Source organism: Sapajus apella, unplaced genomic scaffold (genome assembly GCF_009761245.1).
Source record: "Sapajus apella isolate SASKATOON/1434 unplaced genomic scaffold, GSC_monkey_1.0 scaffold35, whole genome shotgun sequence".
Classification (NCBI taxonomy): domain Eukaryota; kingdom Metazoa; phylum Chordata; class Mammalia; order Primates; family Cebidae; genus Sapajus; species Sapajus apella.
In genome coordinates this window covers 12,143,167-12,162,349 of record NW_022436975.1, presented here as the reverse complement: position 1 = coordinate 12,162,349, position 19,183 = coordinate 12,143,167, and the positions used below count along the sequence as shown (strand labels likewise).

Sequence of the window (19,183 nt, the reverse complement as noted above, 5' to 3'; positions counted from 1 at the left end):
CCCTTGAATAAAATGAGAAACCACAAGTCTGCACAGCTATCAATTAGCAAATGGGCAAGAAGGTAAAGCTCTTCTTTATGGTAAAAACCCAGCCAATCAATGGAGAAGAAATGATAGAATTAGTAAATCACCACTTAGCAACTATTACCCTTTTAAGTCTCAAAGTATCTTTTCAGAAGATACACATTAAAAAAAAAGAAAAACAGAAATTTTTGTATTATTTTTATAATTTTCCTACAAACGTGAAATTGTATCCAAATAAAAGGCTAACAAAAACTCTTAGTTTTAAGGAAATCTTAATTTCTCTTAGCTCTCTAATAACAGTCAGGAAAGCTATTGTTTTTTCCAAAACTCCCTTTACCTCATCTCAAATGACTTTGGAGGAGGGCTAGAGTCTCCTGATCTTGCGGTGGCACCTGGTCAGGAACTCGGAGCCCATCTCTGGGGTCACTAACAGGCTGACTGGAAGGAGGCCTCACTGTCACACACTGATCTGGAGGTCTCTCTGGTAGTGCCATTATATATTGGAACGCCTCTGCTCTTGTTTCGACTTGGTAAATCTACAAGGGAACTCTCTCTCTCTGGTTTACTTAGTTTACCTCCTCCTTACCATAGGAAATCGTGTTGTAGGCATAATTTCCACATGTGTAAACTGACATGCTCTGAGGACAAAAGAATGATGACAGTTAACATTTTCTGAGCATTTTTAAATTGTCAGACTGATTTAATTGAACTCTCATGATAAAACTGATAGCATGATAAAACTGGTAAGAGATTTACCTTTTTACTTGGTAAAAGGTTTTACTCACAACTTCTTCAGAAGTGCATCAATTTACTAACAGTGCCAACTACAACAAGGGAGAATGATAAAAAATCCATGGCACCTGATGCTTTCACTTTCTAGGGTGGGATAAATTTCCTGATGCTGTTTTCACAACTTCTCTTTAAAGCCCTAAGAATGTATTAATATGGTGGTTTAGTTCTTTGTCTTAAAAGGGATACAAAATAAATTTTTAAAAGGGATACAAAATAAATTTAATGTTTACACTATCAATAAACATTTTTGCCTTTGTTCTGTGATTGTTATTTAGGTTACAAAAATGGCCTCAGTCTTCTTCAGCAGAATGACTACCGACTAGAAAACATCCTAGCTCTTCACAATGTCTGTTTGGGCCAGCTGTACTGCCTACAACAGAATCCACAAGGACAACAACTCACTGCGGTTTTCAGTTCAGATTTTTAAATTGTGCAATTCAAATCTACTAAAAAAAAAAAAAAATCAGAAACAAATAAAAATAGATAAAGCTATACCTCACTGCATTTTAGAACCTTAGCGATGTCATGGTTCTCTAGCACTTTCGTTCCACAGGAGAGTTCTTGTCTCTAGGGCCTTGCCCCCCAGGCACAGGTGAAGGGAAGAAGTGCAGTCCCCAGGGGTAGAATTCAAGATCAGAGGACAGGGAAATACTGCTTTATTCATTTTTCTATTATTGTAGAAGTTTTTATCCTCTCTAAAAAATACTTATTGGTTATATGCGGAAGTTAGTCAACTTTTACACCAATTACACACTTTCCAGAAAAACTTAATTCATAAAATATCAAAGATACAAAGGTTGGTTAAAAAATGGTCTCCCAGGCCATGATGACTAAATAAATCATACCAAAGTTCCTTAATTTCCGAATTAAAAAAAAATGGTTGTTTAGTACTTGGAAAATATAGCCCCCCCCACCCCGCCCCATTAAAAACAAAATCACGATTTACTTACAAGTTTTTGTATTTCACATAGAATTCCTCAATTTCTACCTCTTCTCCAGATTCCTTCTGCAACAAAAGAAAATTTCAGGCACATACTTAAAACCATCTACTAGAGTATTTCGAAAGTCATAATTTACTACCATATGAGCACAAAGCAGGACTGAGAAGAGCAGCACAGGACCTTCTCGTAAGATGATTACGCTCTGCACTGGGAGGCGGTCAGGGCCACGAAGACTGCCACGCTTAGGCCCATGCACGCACCTCTGCTCAACATGCGAGAGCTTCTAAGACATGAATCACTTTAACTCCTCCCTAACCACATGCAGCTTCATTCACAACAACCTGACCCCAAATTTGGCTTTCTGCCAAACCCACAGTGTTAAGTAGATGCCAAGTGTACCATTTTCTCAGGCAGCAGCCAATTAGCAACTGCTCTCCTGAATGCCATATGTATTATTTTTGGCTGCCTCATGGCAACTTTACATTGTGGGTTTCGTAATGTTTTAAAATATTTAAAAGACATTTATTTCTCCATATACTTAATAACTCTAAACAAGAAACCATATAAAACTAAACCTTGTTCTTACGCTGTAATTTCAGTGCATCACTATTCATAGTTTTAGTTTCACTCAATGGTACAATTAAAATCTCTCAGACAAGATGTCTCACACACATAGCAGCCAAATAAAATTAACACTCCAAATACTACATTTAGGTAAGGTTAAAATTGTGATACATGTCAGCCAAATCAAGAGTTTTCAGTGGTAAGATTATCTATAATATCTCCCTTGATCCTACCTGCTGTACTGTATGCAGAAGATAACATTCAGATGATATTTTAGTTCTCTCTCTTTATTCCCCTTTTGGTTTTAGGCTGTTAAACAAGTCATAATATGTAATTTCCTTCTGGAACATTTGATCAGATAAATCAGGGATCTAAACTATAAACACCACTTACAGATGTTTGGGGATTGCTTTTACCCTCTTACAAGAGACCCCAAGCCTGCCTCGAGGGTCATGTATGGCTGTTCAGCCACCTTCGAAATGCTTTGAAAAAAATCAAAGCAAGTAGGAACATGGCAAAGAAGAAACAAAAGAGCAAAGGCTTCTACTGGATAACAGACTGGCACAGATCTGTTCAAAGGTACTAGTCCCCTCAATCTCTAACCTTCAAACTATTTTCAAGGATTGTGAACTTAAACTTTTCTTTGAAATTCTCACTTATATCAGTTAAACCTAATTTTTTTTTTTTTTTTTTTTTTTTTAAAGATAGGATCTGGCTTTGTCACCCAGGCTTGAGTGCAGTAGTACAAACATGGCTCACTGCAACCTCGACCTCCCAGGCTCAAGCAGTCCTCCTGCCTCAGTGACCCCTGTCACCCCACCACCTCCCCAAGTAGCTGGAACTACAGGCACACGCCCCATGCTCAGCTAATTTTGTATTTTCTGTAGACTGGGTTTTACACCATGTTGCGCAGGCTGGTCTCAAACTCTTGGGCTCAAGCAATCCCCCCGCCTTAGCCTCTCAAAGTGATGGGATTACAGCATGAGCCACCGTACCCAGCTAAACCTATATTTTAAATAGTTTCTTGCCTGTCTAGAAATTATCAAGAAGGAGTCTGGATATGCAGGTATGGTCAGTACCTATTAATATCTGGTTGTGCCCTAACGGATCTATGAAAGATCATAACTCTAAAGCATTCTTTTAAATAAATGTATTCAGAACACCTTCTATGTCACAGACTTTTAGTTATTCAAAATAAAAAGAAATGTTTGATGGATGGCTTCAAGAACCACCAACATAAATGGAACATGGAAATAACTTACAAATAAATACTAGCCAATTCAAGTGGCAATCCATCCAAGATCCACCCTACTTTTTTCTCTAGCTCTAATATTTCTCTATTCTACACCCATTTCAAGATATATTATCTTTATATAGAACCAGACATTCCAGTAGAAAGACAAAAAGATAGTAGATGGTCAGGGAAAAAGAGAAGCAAGGATGAAACTAGATCCTTTGATTCTTCACATAGCATTATCATGAAATTCAGATCAAGAATGGAACTCAAATGTCTGAGCTTTTACTCTTCTGATAATAATTATATTTCTTTCAACTTTGAAGGCATTTTAGAAACTACATATCTTCTGATAATACTTATATTTCTTTCAATTTTGAAGGCATTTTAGAAACTACATATCATTTATACAACCGATATATATGTTATAAATCATAAACAAGATTTATCATGTCTACACTCTTATTATTTCTCCTGATTCTTCTATCTGATCTTTTCTACCATACTGTCCTTTTCTTCTCATTCCAAATGGTCTCATCATCCCATAATTCTAAGCGGGCACCAAAACGTACAGGATCAAATCTTGAACAGTAAAGACAGTTGTTCTTCTGCCTCAAGTCTGTTTGAGAAAGCTGACTCTTACAGCCATCTGTCCCCAACTCTCATTACTACCCATTTTATTGTCATGATCAGCTATTCCTCTGGGAACCTGCTGTGAAAATGCCTAACAAGAGAGTCTAGGCTGCCTAAGTGGAACCAACTAGGTTCTGAAACTTCCTTTAGCAGCACCTGGAGCTGGTATAGAATTGACCCAGGGCCGGTATCTTTTGGATGTTTCAGAATATAACACTTTGCTCTGTTTAACGGACCACACATATTGGATTACCATCTTCTTGCTCCTAGAATTATAAATGGTGCTGTTTTTCGCTGTTCCTTTCATATAAATATGATCATCTTTTCTTTTACTGAACAGTAAAACAATTAATAAAAGTATGTAAATTTATAAGCCCTCAGAAGCATCGTTTCAATTATTTACTAAATGGGAGGCACTCTGACCAGCCTCTGATAGCAGCTTAAAACAGCCCCAACCCCAAAACCTCTCACTTCTAAGCCCCGTTTTCAGAAGCCATTCTACAATGGGCATAGGCAAATGAGTAACTAAGTCAAAGCACTATTTCCATACATGCACACACATATACACACAACAATCGAATTTATTTCTTGAGCAGCAACATTAAATTTGAGAACCCAGTAATATTATGCATTTAAGAGAATTTTTCTGAGAAATGTATATACCTTTTCATTAGACTCTGAGATTCATCTATGGAAATCCTTATTATTCATAAGAAATTTAAAGTTTCAAATATATTAAGCCATACTTGTCCCATTGTTCACATGACCCAGAAACTTTGAGAAGGCAATAAATGAGTTCTCCAGCCACCTGGATTCTAAATAGCCATCCAGAGTCTAGGCCTAACTTAGGTTTTTCCTAAGCATCTTACTACTAAATTAAGTTGTCATAGTCAAGAAACTAAACTACATAGCAAAAAAAGATAACATTTTGTTAAATAATACACAAAAGAATGAAAAAACACCTCAATAAAGTCATAAATAAGGCATGGGTATGAATTCCTGTTCACTTCTGGCCCAACCTACTGTATACTTTACTGGAGACACCAAATCACAGTTCACTTAGGGAAAAAATAAGGGCATGATAATGGATGAGATGAAGAGTTTTGCCTTCTTTACACTCTAAGGGGCTCAACTAAAGAGAATTAAAACAGTCTGAAAATATGTCCTGTAGTCAAAGAAAAATAAAAAATTTTAGGGATACAGTCACAATTCACTTTTAAAACTACTTTTGACCTTCTGATACAAAAAAAAAAAAAAGGACTGGAATTATTCTCCAAAGATGAATGACTCAAAGCAGAAAGAACTACAGGATGACTAAACAAGGAAAACAAAATAACTAGCCTTTATAGAATCAAAGTAACCATTCACATATCTACCTCAAAATTCAAATAGGCACTGACTATCTCATGCAGCTAGGTATCATGGACATTAGCCTACGGGCTTAGAACAACATAAATGCCTATTTAACATGAGGTGCTGAATTAGGATGCCTCTGCCAGATAAGTTTTGTGAGTTTACACAACTCCAACATAATGGATCATGATGCTTCTCAGGCTATAGAGATGAGGTCAACTGACTTTGAAAAACATGGAGTCTCTACTCTGTGTCAACACCATGCAGTGACAGGCTCTGAGAGCTCATAGCCAGTTTCTACAGCGCTGCCTGGCAGAGATAAAGACACCTTCTCACAGCCAATTATTAAATTATTCATGGTAATAAGAAACAGACCAGCAGGCATAGATAGAATCCACAAAAAAATCTCAAATTTCCTTTTGTTTCTATTTGCAACACTTTCTTCTAATGTTATTAAAGGTGATAACTAAAGTACCTACTTTGAGAATATCAGCAGTTTTAAAAGTTAGCACCTGTTAATGTTTAGTATCTTCTAATGTTTTTTATTGCCCTTTAAGAAATACCAGCAATTGAAAAGCAATTCCATGAGCTCCACATCTCTCCTTTATTTTAAATCATACCTCAAAGCATATCTCCCTTCCAGAAGAATTTTTCCACTAATTTTCTCCATCTTCAAATTCACCAACTCAACAAATGTCCACCCTCCTGTACAGTGATTTTTAATCTCCTATGATAAGATAAACCCTGTCATCGGTAAATGGTTAATAGCATCTATTCCTAAACCATGGGTACCTATCTTTAAAGGGCAGCTAAAGAGGAAAAGAAAACAAAAGCCCGAAAGTGGGCAACACAGAAATAAAAAGCAATGTTCTACATAATGTATAGTCTAAACAGCTCTGAATAATAGGGCTAATTATAATTTGCAACCCCTAAACCTGCTTGCTGAGTATGCCTGCTGAAGCACTGTCAATTGAATGAAAATTAATATATACCATCCAAACGACATGCTATTTACTCAAACAAGTCACTTCAATTCAGTGAAGGGGATTATTCTTCAAAGCATGTCAAGTATTTAAATTTTACCATATATCTACAATTCACAAATTAGCAGTTCTAGAGTCATTAGTAGGACAAAAATGCAACCTTCTAATGAGTTAAATAGTGCTCGTTTTTACTTGAACAAGTGGGAAATTTCATTGAGATTTTATCATTTAATTCATCAGGGAGGAAATCTTCACATCCAAAGAGTCACCAGATAGCCAGTCACTCCATGCCCCGTATCCCCTATACTCAATGAGAAAACAACTTGAAATGCTGCTCTTGATTACATTCATATAAACTACAGATGTATATTCTGACAAATATTTATACCTTGGATCACACAGACAGTATTGAAATGAAAGTAAAGAGAAGTTTACTGCTGGTACAATAACACATTGAAGGATCACTCAGTAGCAGTATTTGAATAGTAATGGTTTCCTATTTGATAAGCCTGGGATCTCACTTTATTATAGGACTCTCACTGAGTCCTGTTAAGTTCTCCATTCCTCATCTCTCTTACTGGGAAGTTACACTTTCTATACATTTTACGAAAATTAAACAAGTTTAGGCACAATGGCCCATATCTGTAATCCTGGCACTTTGGGAGGCCAAAGCAGAAGGATTGCTTGAGCCCAGGAGTTTGAAATCAGCCTGGGCAACATAGCTAGACCATGTCTTTATTGCATTGTTTTAATTTTTTAAAAGTTTGTTTTACATGCTGGAACACGAAGTTGTAGTTCCACCCTCCCTGAAAGCAAATAAAAAGAAAGAACTGTAACACAAACACCTATGTGTCTACCACTTTCTAGAGACATGGAAAATGGCATGTTGTAATACCTAATGCACCTGCAGTTTTATGTAATTATTCAAACTAAGCAAAGCATTTTCTCAAAGTGGGCAAGAAAAGCGGTAACTGAGATAAAACAGGGAATTTTCACCAGTAAAGAAAACACAGTGGCACTGGCATTTTTCATTAAAGAGCAGATAAGTTCCTCAATGACAAAGCTATCAAGCTAGTGACAGATACTTAGAGCTCACCTTTGCAGATCAACACAAATTTTGAATAATTCTGAAGTACTAAGTCAAACTATTTTTTAAAATTACACTGAAAATAGACCTGTATTTCATCTTTGCATTGGCAGGAAAGACACTAATGAATAATTCAATTGTATATGAAAAAATGTTAAAAAACATATCAGAAAACACCTACTTGCTAAAATGACAAACAGAATTTCCATCCTAACATGGAAGAGGGGGGAAACTTTCCTAAGAGAGATTAGAAGTAAATTCATGTTTATGATTTTTATGAATAACATTTATGAAAAACACAGTCTACAACTCTGACAGTCCCATACATTTCTTTGGAGACATTTGAGTTTCTAGTCTACTCTGAATGATTTAACAAAGCGCTGACCTCTTGATATATTTTAATTTCATTTGGGGTCAAATGTCCCAAAGATTCATATCGGGTTAATAAATTAGACAGGATTAGAAATATTACAAGTTTTATTTTACAATACTAGAACTTTAAAAGAAAATTACAAAGCCAACAATCTGTAAGAGTCTCATACATCCCACAGATTTCAATCACTCCAAATGATGCTCACCTGCTTTTTTACTGAACGACTGCTCATGATTTTTTCTACCACTGGGCCTTCTGCATCAACAGATTCCTAAAAAATAAAGTCACGTGAATCAGTCCAAATAGAACACATCTCATCCTAAGCTATAAAAGCAAGAAATCATTCCCCTTTGCTATCACCTCCACACCCTTTAGGTCACTGGGTACAAAGTTATCAGTGAGAAACGTAACTGAAAGGAACAAAAATCTCACCCTACTGAAAGGCAAAAGGAAGATTTGTGCTTATTAATTCATGATTACATAGTTTAATGATGTGGACCAACCTAGGTCCTTAAAACTAGAAAGCATTCAGAAATTCTAGCCACCAAGACAAATAATCTCTGAATGTTAGCGGTCAAAAATGTAACTTTTCTTCACCTATTCCATGAGGTAAATATACTCATCATTCTGCTATAGTAGGCATCTTTTATCTCTGATGTCACATAAAACACTATGTAACAACTTACCAAATGAAACACAAAGGTCCATTTAATATACTTTTCAATGGGTTACCAGTTTGTTAACTAAAGTACAGTAGTGGTAAGAAAAATGTATTTTTCAAAAGATCTTTGTAATAATCAATCCTACCTTACTACCCATATTTTATACAAACTGTTTTATCCATCATTTACATTGCACAGAGAATAAAGTACACCCTGCTGGGTACTACAAGGCAGTAATTTCATAAAGGGGTTCTCACAGTGCCTAACAGCAGGAGACAGGCTTGAGTGGTTTATTAAAGTCCCAGAAGCCACAGCACTGAATTCTCAGAGGTATATTCAGTCTCCTTATATTCTAGCTCTGACTCTTCCTCAGCATAGACCATTAATTCTCCAAAACTGTGTCAAATTACATATCACAGGCTTATATAAAAATAAATTGCAGTGAACAGAGCTTTTTAAAAGATACTGCTAAACAACAAATTTCCCATAGCACATTATCCAACATTAGATGGATGTTCCCCTGCTGAAAGTCTCCAATGCTTTCATTGCACTTCTCAGATTGCAGCAATGAAACTTCCAGTCCATCTTTAAAATGCATCCATGAATCCCACAGATCTGGCACTAACCTGCTGTTCTGACTGTGAGGTGTTGGAGGGGGAATCCCTCCCAGCAGCATCTGCATCATCTGCCTCCTCATCGGAAATCTTGAACTCCAGGTCTTCAGTGTAGCGCTTTCTCTTCACCTGTCTGCTGGACCGTCTCTTCTAAAGCAAAAACCCAAAACAGTGGCCTTGAAATTAGCAATTGATTAAAAAGAAAAATGTTCTTTATAATGTCTCAGAGTTGGAGAATGATTTTTTTTTAATTAATTGTAAGGAAAAGGCTGATAATGTTAATCCTGTAAAGGATGTGAAAAGGTCACAGTGGTAACAAATACAATAGAAATGGGTGGAAATTGGAGTCAGACGCCTGGAACAGCTGTAGCCCTGCTCTGCCACTCCTAGCTATGTGCCCTTCAACTGGGAAAATGGAAATAACAACAAATCTGGTTCCTCGCTCGGTCAGTATGTCCATCAAAAGTGGCAGCAATACTGGGGCTGGCTAATGAATCTGTAGGGGTTCATTATATTACTCCCTCTACCTTTGGACATTTTAACATTTTTCCCACATAATGAGTCCAAAAACAAAATAACTGCATTAGAATATAATGTGTAAATTACAAAGTTCTATACACATCCTGTTATAATACTATCCAAGGTATTTCAGGCCATTTTAAATAAAAGGTTTTTATACTTTAATCTTGATCCTAAAAAAAAATACTCCGAAAATTTCTGGAGATGAAGGGTTAAATGGAAAAATTCATAATGAATGACTATGAAAAGTAACTTTTTAAAATACAATATGTTTTACCATAGTGGTTTAAAATTAAAAATTAAACAGCCAGTATAAGCAGGATTACTGGCAAACTGGGTATTCTCACAATCTTGTGGTCAAAATGGAACCCGTACAATCCTTTCAGGACAATGTGGTCCTATCTATCAAAACTTAAAACATGCAGACCCTTTGACTCACTACTTTCACTTCCAGGAAGCTTGAGAATATCTGCAAGACAAATTGTAAAATAAGAAAAATAAGCCACATAACCAAAAGTAGCTTAAGATTTATTTAAGATAAATAAAAAATTTTGTGTATCTATTTGGATGTGTGGCTCATCGATACATTAACTTCTTAAGACAAAAAGACTGTATATCTTGTTTACTTCTCTATGCCTCAATGAGTATTTGCTGAAAAATGAATGTATATGTGTATGGCTTTAAATAACAAGGAATCTGAAAAGACACACAACAGACTATTAATAACTATTAATGATGGGGAGGGAAGTGAATGGAGCAGAACGAGAGGTTCTGAACTTTTGTTCGAAATAATTCTATGTTATTTAACCATTTTGTCAAAGAATTCATTTTGTAAGGTAATTAAAAATAAGGAGAAATAACCTTTTTATTCATATATGCATGTGAAATCTAAGTTTGAAAATGACACATGTAAAGTTTTAAGCTGCTAATGAATTCAAGAATATTACAACCTATGGAATGAGTTTGCAAAGCACATAGAAGAAATAAAAATATTGAAGAAAAATTTTATATAAATTTTTTTTCTAAGAATTATGAAATGAAACTTTTTAAAAAGTCTCATGAATGTTAAAGCTGAGAGTAAGGCAGAGAGAGGCAAAACATTCATTGTGTGCACCTAAGGCAAGACTGGCACTGTCATCTCTCAAGCCAGGATGAACACAATCCCAGTACTTTTCCCCAAAGAGTGGGGCTGATTGATTTTAATCTTATTAAGTTTGTGTTCTCCTTGCTCTTCAAAAGGGATTTGAGACAGTTCACAATACAAACTCAGTATAATATGACCATCAAATGGATTGTTAGAGACTGTTAGATGCAAGTCACACACAGCTGTGGCCACAGAGGTGCAAAGTACTTTTCTGATATGAGACCATTCTGAGTAAAGTTTATTAAGAGACTTCCCTGTGGCTTACACAGAGGGAGTAGTGACATGGGCCAGAGGTTCCTCCTGGGACACTCCTCTACAGGACAAAGCTTTGGCGCTGCCCAGATCAATTCCAGGTGGAAGCAACAGAGATTCCAGCAGAGGTTCTGCCATCTGCAATCCTTCCCCATGTCTCAGGTAGCAATTTGACCTTGTAAGTCCTAGAGCCCAGTGCCCTTGTTTGAACTGGCCCCGACTCCTAACACGTGACCGTGGACAAGTAATTTTGTGGACTTTGGATTCCTGGTCTGCAGAATGGGGTTAATGACAGTAACTACCTCATATGAATACTGTGAAGATCACATAAGGGAATTCATTCGAAGCATTTAGAACTATACATGGTACATACGTGAGATGTAATTAGTAGGACTAAAGTCATCACTAATCAGCTCAAGCTTTTCAAAGAAAAATGGCTCAGTTACCTTGTACAGCTTCCCTTTTCTTTCCAAAGCTGACCTACTTACTCCTGCTCTCATGCCCACTTTACCATTCCTCACTTCTGGACCACCAATTCTTCAAGACATAAAGAGCCATTATCAAGAACAACTTTAATACTGCAAAATTTATCATAATGTGTATTTCATTTGATATGTTGATTTAACTCAATTTAAATATATTCATTTATATTTCCATCTTTATGCTGCCATTCCAGTAAGGAGGAATGTGCTCCTGATGATCTGCCTGCAATGTTTCATCAGGTTTCCCTACTTCCAGCTCCACTGTCACAGTGTTGTACCACATAAGTAACTGGAAAAGGGTCTAAGACAAATCCATGTTATGCTAAATTCCATTCTGATGTTCAAGAAGGGTTCCAACCAGTAAGTAAGACAGGGCGCTCTCTTCTTTTTAAATTGAAATTTATGAGTTGGTAAGTTTAACTTCTAAAATGTAAGTTCCTCCTCATATCAACTTTGTGATATAAATCTGTGCAATAATGATGGGGTTAGTTAGTAGTGGATATGAGGTCACTTCAAACATATAAACAACCCCAAAATACAATTATAACTCAATTTTATAAAATTTCTTAATGTTACATGGCTTCTCTAGTTTTAAAATAATAATTGATCTTACATTCATTTTGAGTATCAAGGTTACTTTTACAATTCCCCAAGGTACAATTAAATTATTTAATATATCATGTTTCTATTGTGACTTGGTAAACTATTATCATCTGAAAGATTTTTGTGAATCAAAATGAAATGTAAGAACCGCATTTAAACCATAACTGAAAAACTTTTGAATTGACACTAAAATAATAGACCAACTTTTTAAAATTGGATTGCTTTGGAAAAGATACTTAAAACAGGTATAACAAATAGAACATTTACATGTTTCCACGATCTCAGTGTTGTAGTACCTTGTGACACAATTTTGAGTTAGTTAAAATTATATGACATGTCCTTAGTAAATCAATCACAAAACTCAAGAATTTTAATGTTAAGCCCTTCATGCATGTGTTACAGGAAGAAACATAATAAACAACCAGTCAGCATCACTTCCTGTGTCAGACATACCAAGAAAGCACAGCTATAAAAGTCAGACCTTGGGTGGATGCTTATATTAGCTATTAAACACATAACAGTTAGGCCCTAGCCAATTAGAAAGATACGCCAATGTTCACTTGAATTGAGCAGCAGTTTTCTATAACTGAACTGCAGCAGGAAAAAAAAAAAAAAAAAACAAAGCTAGTATTTCATAAGGTCCATCTGAGTCTGAATTAATATAAACGGACTTTTAAAAAAACAATAGCAGTATTTGTGAAAGAGTAACAGAATTTCCCCTACTGATGTAAGTAAATTCTTAATGTTGTCTAAGTACTATTGTCATAAAGGTCCTACTTACGGCAAACATAAATCAAGAGAAAATACTCTTAAAGATAAAAATAAAATTCAAAATCATTAAAATACTTGATTCAGTAAGACCAGATCTCAGTAAAAAAAATAAAAATCATTAAAACACTTTAGTTATAAAACAGCCTCAGCAATTAAAAAATGATATCTACTTACCTTCCCAATATCTTTCCACTGATGTGTAAAATAAAATTACATAATAACGCACCCTGCCAAAGGTATCACTATGTTAGTCATACAACCAAACCCAACTAAACCAAAACACACTCATTCATTCCATCTCTCTCCTTCCCTCCCCGCTTTCAGACTGTTAGCCTTAAGGCTATTCTAGGAAGTTTCAGATATCAGGGAGTTCTACTATAACAAACAAAAAGCCAAAACCAAACATATCTGAAATTCTTTGGAATAGGGCTGTACACTACAAATATTTTGTTTCTGATTGGTGGGGATACAGGTGAAAAGTCCTGAATGTGTACTAAATAAGAAAAAGTCCAGAAAGCTTCTCGAGGCCAGCTTCCTACTCCAGGACAACTCTTCAGTAACTGCTCCTTGACAACTTAGATGTCATTCACATAAGTTACATTCCCAGCCATCCCAGTGGACCACACTGGCATGCTTCCAGGGAACCTAACAAGGAAACAATTTTTAACTGTCACGTGTAAGGGTCCTTTTCAGTCCAATCAGTGAAGGCAGTACACTTTACACACAAGAACCTACATTCCTCACGTTTACTTCAGGGTTAGTGTTTCAACTGATTCCTATAAAAACTCTCCTCAACTCAGGAGAATATTCTGCAGAGCTGCCATTCGGGAAGTCACTGACTTGTTCATAAAAACTTTAGTATTACATGAATTACATTACTTGAATATATCTCAACTCTGACTGTCAGATGTCAAAAACTTTAGACAAGCTACTACAAATTTATCTTTTTAATTCTGAAAAATTTTAAAAAGTGACAACCAACCAAACTTTAGAGAAATGTAAAAATGTGAATGAAGCTTTAAATGAGCCAACATATTAACAATATGTTAACCAATATGCTAACAATAACATAAACAGCAAAATATACATTTACAGAAATAAATGAAGAATCTTTGTCTTATTAATTACAGAGTCAAAGATAGCAAAACCAAGTCACTCTCGTCAGGAGTATAATTTCTTGTTCTGCACCCACTCCCCCTCATTGCTATGGAGATAATATTCTAGACTGCAATAAAGACATCTCAAGAACATCCCCATAACAAGATAGGGGAGGTTCTAGTGTACTTCATACACAGCTAAAGTTACCCATGCTAACTAACCAAGGTTCGGGGATCACAATAATTGTATTACCTGAACACCTGGGTCCTCGTCTTCTTCAGGAAGAGGAGATGGTGGGGGTGTTTTGTCTAAGTCTGAATTTTCAGAACCTTCTGTTTTTCCCTTGTTGACCTTTTTCTTCAAAGCACTTGCTTCTGAGTCAGGTTTCTTATTACTAGAATTCAAAGTGGATCACTTAGTGTTCACTTTTTAATGTGTTTCTGCATGTCTCATGCCTTAGATTTCCCACATTAATATCCCAAAAGTATTAATGGCAATTGATAAATCAATACATGTTGGCTATTTACAGTTAAATGCAACTCCCAATTAAGTTTTTCTGCAAAATTCTGTATTAATCATAATCACTTTTAGCAAATATATGGCCTAATTAAAAATTGCATGCAAAAACTAATACCACACATAGTACATTTGTGCAAAAAGTCTGCCAGTAAGTACATCAAGCCATAATAAAAAATCAGATTAAGATCTAATTTTGCTATCAAGTTTTTAAGGTACAGAACACTTTTTTGAATTGTCATGAAAAATGATATCATGATCATCTCTTTGTGTCTTTTGTAGATAGTTTTACATACTCTTATTTAAGTATTCTTTTGACCAGTACTAGAAGGTGTCCTCTTTTATGCTGTTGAGTTACATTTTTGGTCAACTTATAATCTTTTATAATATAATCAAAATACATAGTAATTTCCTGTTGTACATAATTTTAGTTTGTGCTGTGTTCTTAATTAAATATAAGCTTTATTCTGGTTCTAGATGTTTTTTGAGATAATTGCAATTGGCCTTTTTTTCCCCAAAAAACAGTTTCCTGAAATACAAAAATACAGCAAAGCAACCCTAATAAAGTGCATATTTCATAGTTTGTTGCTGATAAATGTTATTAGAATTTGAATGTTACATAAGACAAAAGACAAACTTCAAAAAAAAGAAATTTTGAGTTTGCCATCACCTCTAGAACCTTTACCTGACATTTTTTTCAGAACATACACTTACTGCTACCTTCCATTTATATTTCCAAATCAGCTCCAAATTTTTTTTCCTTTTTTTTTTTTTTTTTTTTTTAAGACAGAGTTTCGCTTTGTTGCCCAGGCTAAAGTGTAATGGCTCAATCTCGGCTCCCTGCAACCTTTGCCTCCTGGGTTCAAGCGATTCTCCTGCCTCAACCTCTTGAGTAGCTGGGATTACAGACATGCACCACCACACCCGGCTAATTTTGTATTTTTGGTAGAGACAGGGTTTTGCCATGTTGATCAGGCTGGTCTCAAACTCCTGACCTCAGGTGATCTGCCAGCCTCCACCTCCCAAAGTGCTGAGATTACAGGCGTGAGCCACCGTGCCTGGCCATCAGCTTCAAATTTTCTAACACCAATTACCATTTGTTATCCAACACTGAGAATAATCCAACCTCAGTAATGATTTTTTTAAAAAAATTTTTCCTGGGAGCTTCAAATTCCAATAAATTTTGAAAAACAAAGGCTGTATTTCAAAAATCTTTAAAAGCTTTATTTACTGAAGTTTGTAAGTTCTCAGGAAAGTGTGCTGACAGAATACATTAAACAGTGTTTTTACCCTCAGCTACTATAAAAAAAAAAAAAAGAAGCCAAGATATCTATATGCTTTTGAGTAAAGCATGTGTCACATAAAATATTTCAAAAGCACTGTTAATATAATAAAGTACCCATCCCACACCTAAAATGTATTTTTCAACTAAATAGAATATTTGATCATCTTAAATTACTTTTAATAGAGTTTTATTTTATTTTGTTAACATTTTAGCATAGAAAATAGCTACATAAGAAAATAATTCAAGATCATAGCAAATGGCAGTTAGGTTAAAAAAAAAAGCTATTTTTATTTAAAAGAAAAGAAAAAGGCAGTGATCTAAAAACTTTCTCTCCAAAAGATCCACAGAAAGAGTAATATTTTTAAAATTAAAAAAATCCATACAACCGTTCCTCATCCAACTGTCCTAGTGTTTATGCTACACATGGACAGAAGTCTCCCCTACTATGAGGTTCCATTTCCAGCATTTATTTCCGCTCTAACTGCCACAAATTATACAATACTACAGCTGAACACTGGGCCCCTTTCCTTTCATCTGCACGCCAAGAGCAATCAGATTACCCTGGTAACCAGCGGTCACATGACCAGCACCTGCTCTTTTGGCTGGATGCCACTGACTAAAGCCATCTGCTTCCCTCAATCAGCTTTCAAACATTCTCAACACCTGCGCTGCAGTGTTTTGTGGTTTCTTTTATCAAATCAGTGCAAAACTGCTTCCAAAACTTTACATATTTCTCAAATTTGTTTAAATCAGAGGTAGGCCTGTCAAAGAGTTGAACCACTGCCAGGTAAAGTGAGTTGGCAGCTCATGCTTTTCACAGTGACCTCTCTATACCAGAGCGAAGTACACGGTTTAATTTAGAGGGGTTGCAGGGCCCTGCATGCAGGGTCCTACAGGAGTAAAAGGCTTACTATCTGGAAGCCAACCAGAGCCCAGGTTTGAGGAAACATCAATTTGCTGAAGGAGAGAAGTGCTAATGATTTTCCATCTGCCCTTCCCAAGAATGAACTGTATAGAACCTCCAAGATAGCTGAAAGTCAGACAGGCCCTCTCCAAATGTTTAGACAAAAAGCCTGTAGCCAAGGGAAGCACTTACCCCAGATCTGACTATGGAAAGATTTCTAAACTCATCAGACCTTGCACTATTCATGTTGTTAAGGGACAACTAAGCATTTCCAGGCAGCAATATACAAATCAAAGAACACCCTAGAAGTCAAAAAGGCAACAAAACCTTCAGTGTCCACCCTACAACATTACCATCAAGGACAAAATTAAGTTATGTAAATTAAATTGCCTTTGCTACTATTCTGCAATAAGCTAATTGAGATTTTCAAGTAAGTGTTGTATTAAAACTGCTTTGCCCAAAATTATCCAAGTCAAGATTTGTCTTTTAACAAATGAAGGTAATCTAGAATGGTGGATATGAGCACTGATTTGAGTCAGACAGATCTCAGTTCCAGTTTGAATGGTCATTTATAGGCTGTGACCCTGGATATATTACTTAATTTCTCTGAGCCTCAGTTTCCTCATCTGTAAAATAAGATTAATATTTATACATTCTTTCAAGATTCATTATGAGGTTTAAATGTGAAAATGGCACAGATGGTTAACATCCACACCCATGTGGAAAACAAGCAGCTGAGTCTGGGAAGTATTCTCTGGCCATGGCTCAGATCCACTTGGGCCGAATAAACTGCAGAAACTTACAGACAGGACCCCACCTTTACCAAGGATGACTTCATCCAAGCAACATACATAGAAGGAAAGCCTCCACTGACATTCCTAAACACTAGCTAAAAGAAAAAGCAAGTAAACAAACCTACAGGGCACTCCTCCCCATGACCATGACCATTGCTTTAGTTCAGACACATCTAATTTCCTGCCCAGACTATTAATCACAACAGCTCCCCACTGCCTCATCACGCTCATGCCCCACATGCAGGGCTATACAGCATCAGACCAGTGGAGAAAGGACAGAAAGTCCACATTCATAGTTATCATTTACCTCTGTAAGAGTCAAAACTAGTCTTTTATAATGTCAAACCCAAAACACTGGACATACATTCCTCTTCCAGATTACAACAGAAGCTAGAATGTATGAAAAGGGCCACTGTTCTAGGTTGGGGGCAAATAATGTATTTAAGAAGTAACAACCCTTAATCCAACACTGCAATATTGAAGATGAGGCTGCTGAGCTGCTTGACGCAGATACAGAACCACAAGACTCCTTTAACAGCTGCAGTGATGGCTATAAATGGGGCCTAGCTCAGGCCGGCAGCCACACAGCAGTCTGTGAAGGGGATCATAAGAATAACTAGGCCATGTACAGGGAACACCTGTAAATTCCAGACCTGAATGGTACCAGCCTTGAAGAAATCACGTCTTCCCTCATTCCTCTCCTAAACCTGCTCTGTCTTCCTGCATTTCCCACCTCAGCATCACGGTAATGCCACCAAAGCATCACCTGAAAACTCATCTCAAGTCACCAGAGTAACCAGCTAAAATGCAAACCTGACGGAGCATTCCTCTGCTTCAATCCTCTGCATATAATGTCTGAGGTTCTCCATATGGATGTACCAAACCTTTGCCTCTTATGTTCCAAGCATAGAGAACTCTTCCCCAAAACGCACATGTATCTCTTCTACCTCTACTTTCATCCCACCCTACTCATCTGCAAGACAGCCTGGACACCACTCATTTCAAGAAGCGTTTTCTAATTGCCACCGTCTGGACCAGATATGATCTCCTCACTCCACCCACATGTCACGTGCTGTGCCCTGTACAAGGGATATATAAAATACACGAAAGTTGGTGGTAACATTACTGCAACGTATTAAAACCAAGGCACCGTATGTGTGTCTTTCTCCAACTATCATGTAAGCTCCAACAGAGAAGAAATTGTGTCTTACTATGTTTGCACTTCTAGTGCTGAGTCTAGCAGGTTACTTGTAATTGTTAACTATCTGGTAACAAAAGTACAAGTAATAGCAATAACAACAGCGAACACATATACAGCCCCAAGTATGTACCAGGCACGACTCTAAATATTTTTCTCATTAACTTATATAAGAAAACCTCACATAGCATCTACCTTGACGAAACACCTATAAAGCCCAGTAAAAGCGGGCTAAAGTTTAAAAAAATAGAGTGAAACCTAGTATTTTTTCAAAACCAATAGAAAAGAATACCATCTACATACCTTGACTCCATATTCACAAACTTCTTTTATTTTGTGATGCTTATTTCACATCTT

General features: G+C 36.3%; 1 protein-coding gene and 1 long non-coding RNA gene across 9 annotated transcripts in view; both read right to left on the bottom strand.

The window, feature by feature from the left end:
- CHD7 (chromodomain helicase DNA binding protein 7) overlaps positions 1 to 19,183 on the bottom strand; it is a 178,485-nt gene that overhangs the window by 56,687 nt on the left and 102,615 nt on the right. For all 8 annotated transcript variants that reach the window (XM_032296168.1, XM_032296173.1, XM_032296174.1 and 5 more), the window contains 4 exons: positions 14,382 to 14,523; positions 9,273 to 9,410; positions 8,190 to 8,255; positions 1,767 to 1,822 (listed from right to left, as the gene is read on the bottom strand). In XM_032296168.1, the coding sequence (XP_032152059.1) occupies positions 1,767 to 1,822; positions 8,190 to 8,255; positions 9,273 to 9,410; positions 14,382 to 14,523 (402 nt within the window). The remainder of the gene's footprint in view (positions 1 to 1,766; positions 1,823 to 8,189; positions 8,256 to 9,272; positions 9,411 to 14,381; positions 14,524 to 19,183) is intronic.
- LOC116563520 lies at positions 4,173 to 8,183 on the bottom strand. Its single transcript, XR_004274434.1, has 2 exons — positions 5,093 to 8,183; positions 4,173 to 5,056 (listed from the first exon to the last, which is right to left on the bottom strand). It is a non-coding gene; the product is annotated as an uncharacterized LOC116563520 (long non-coding RNA).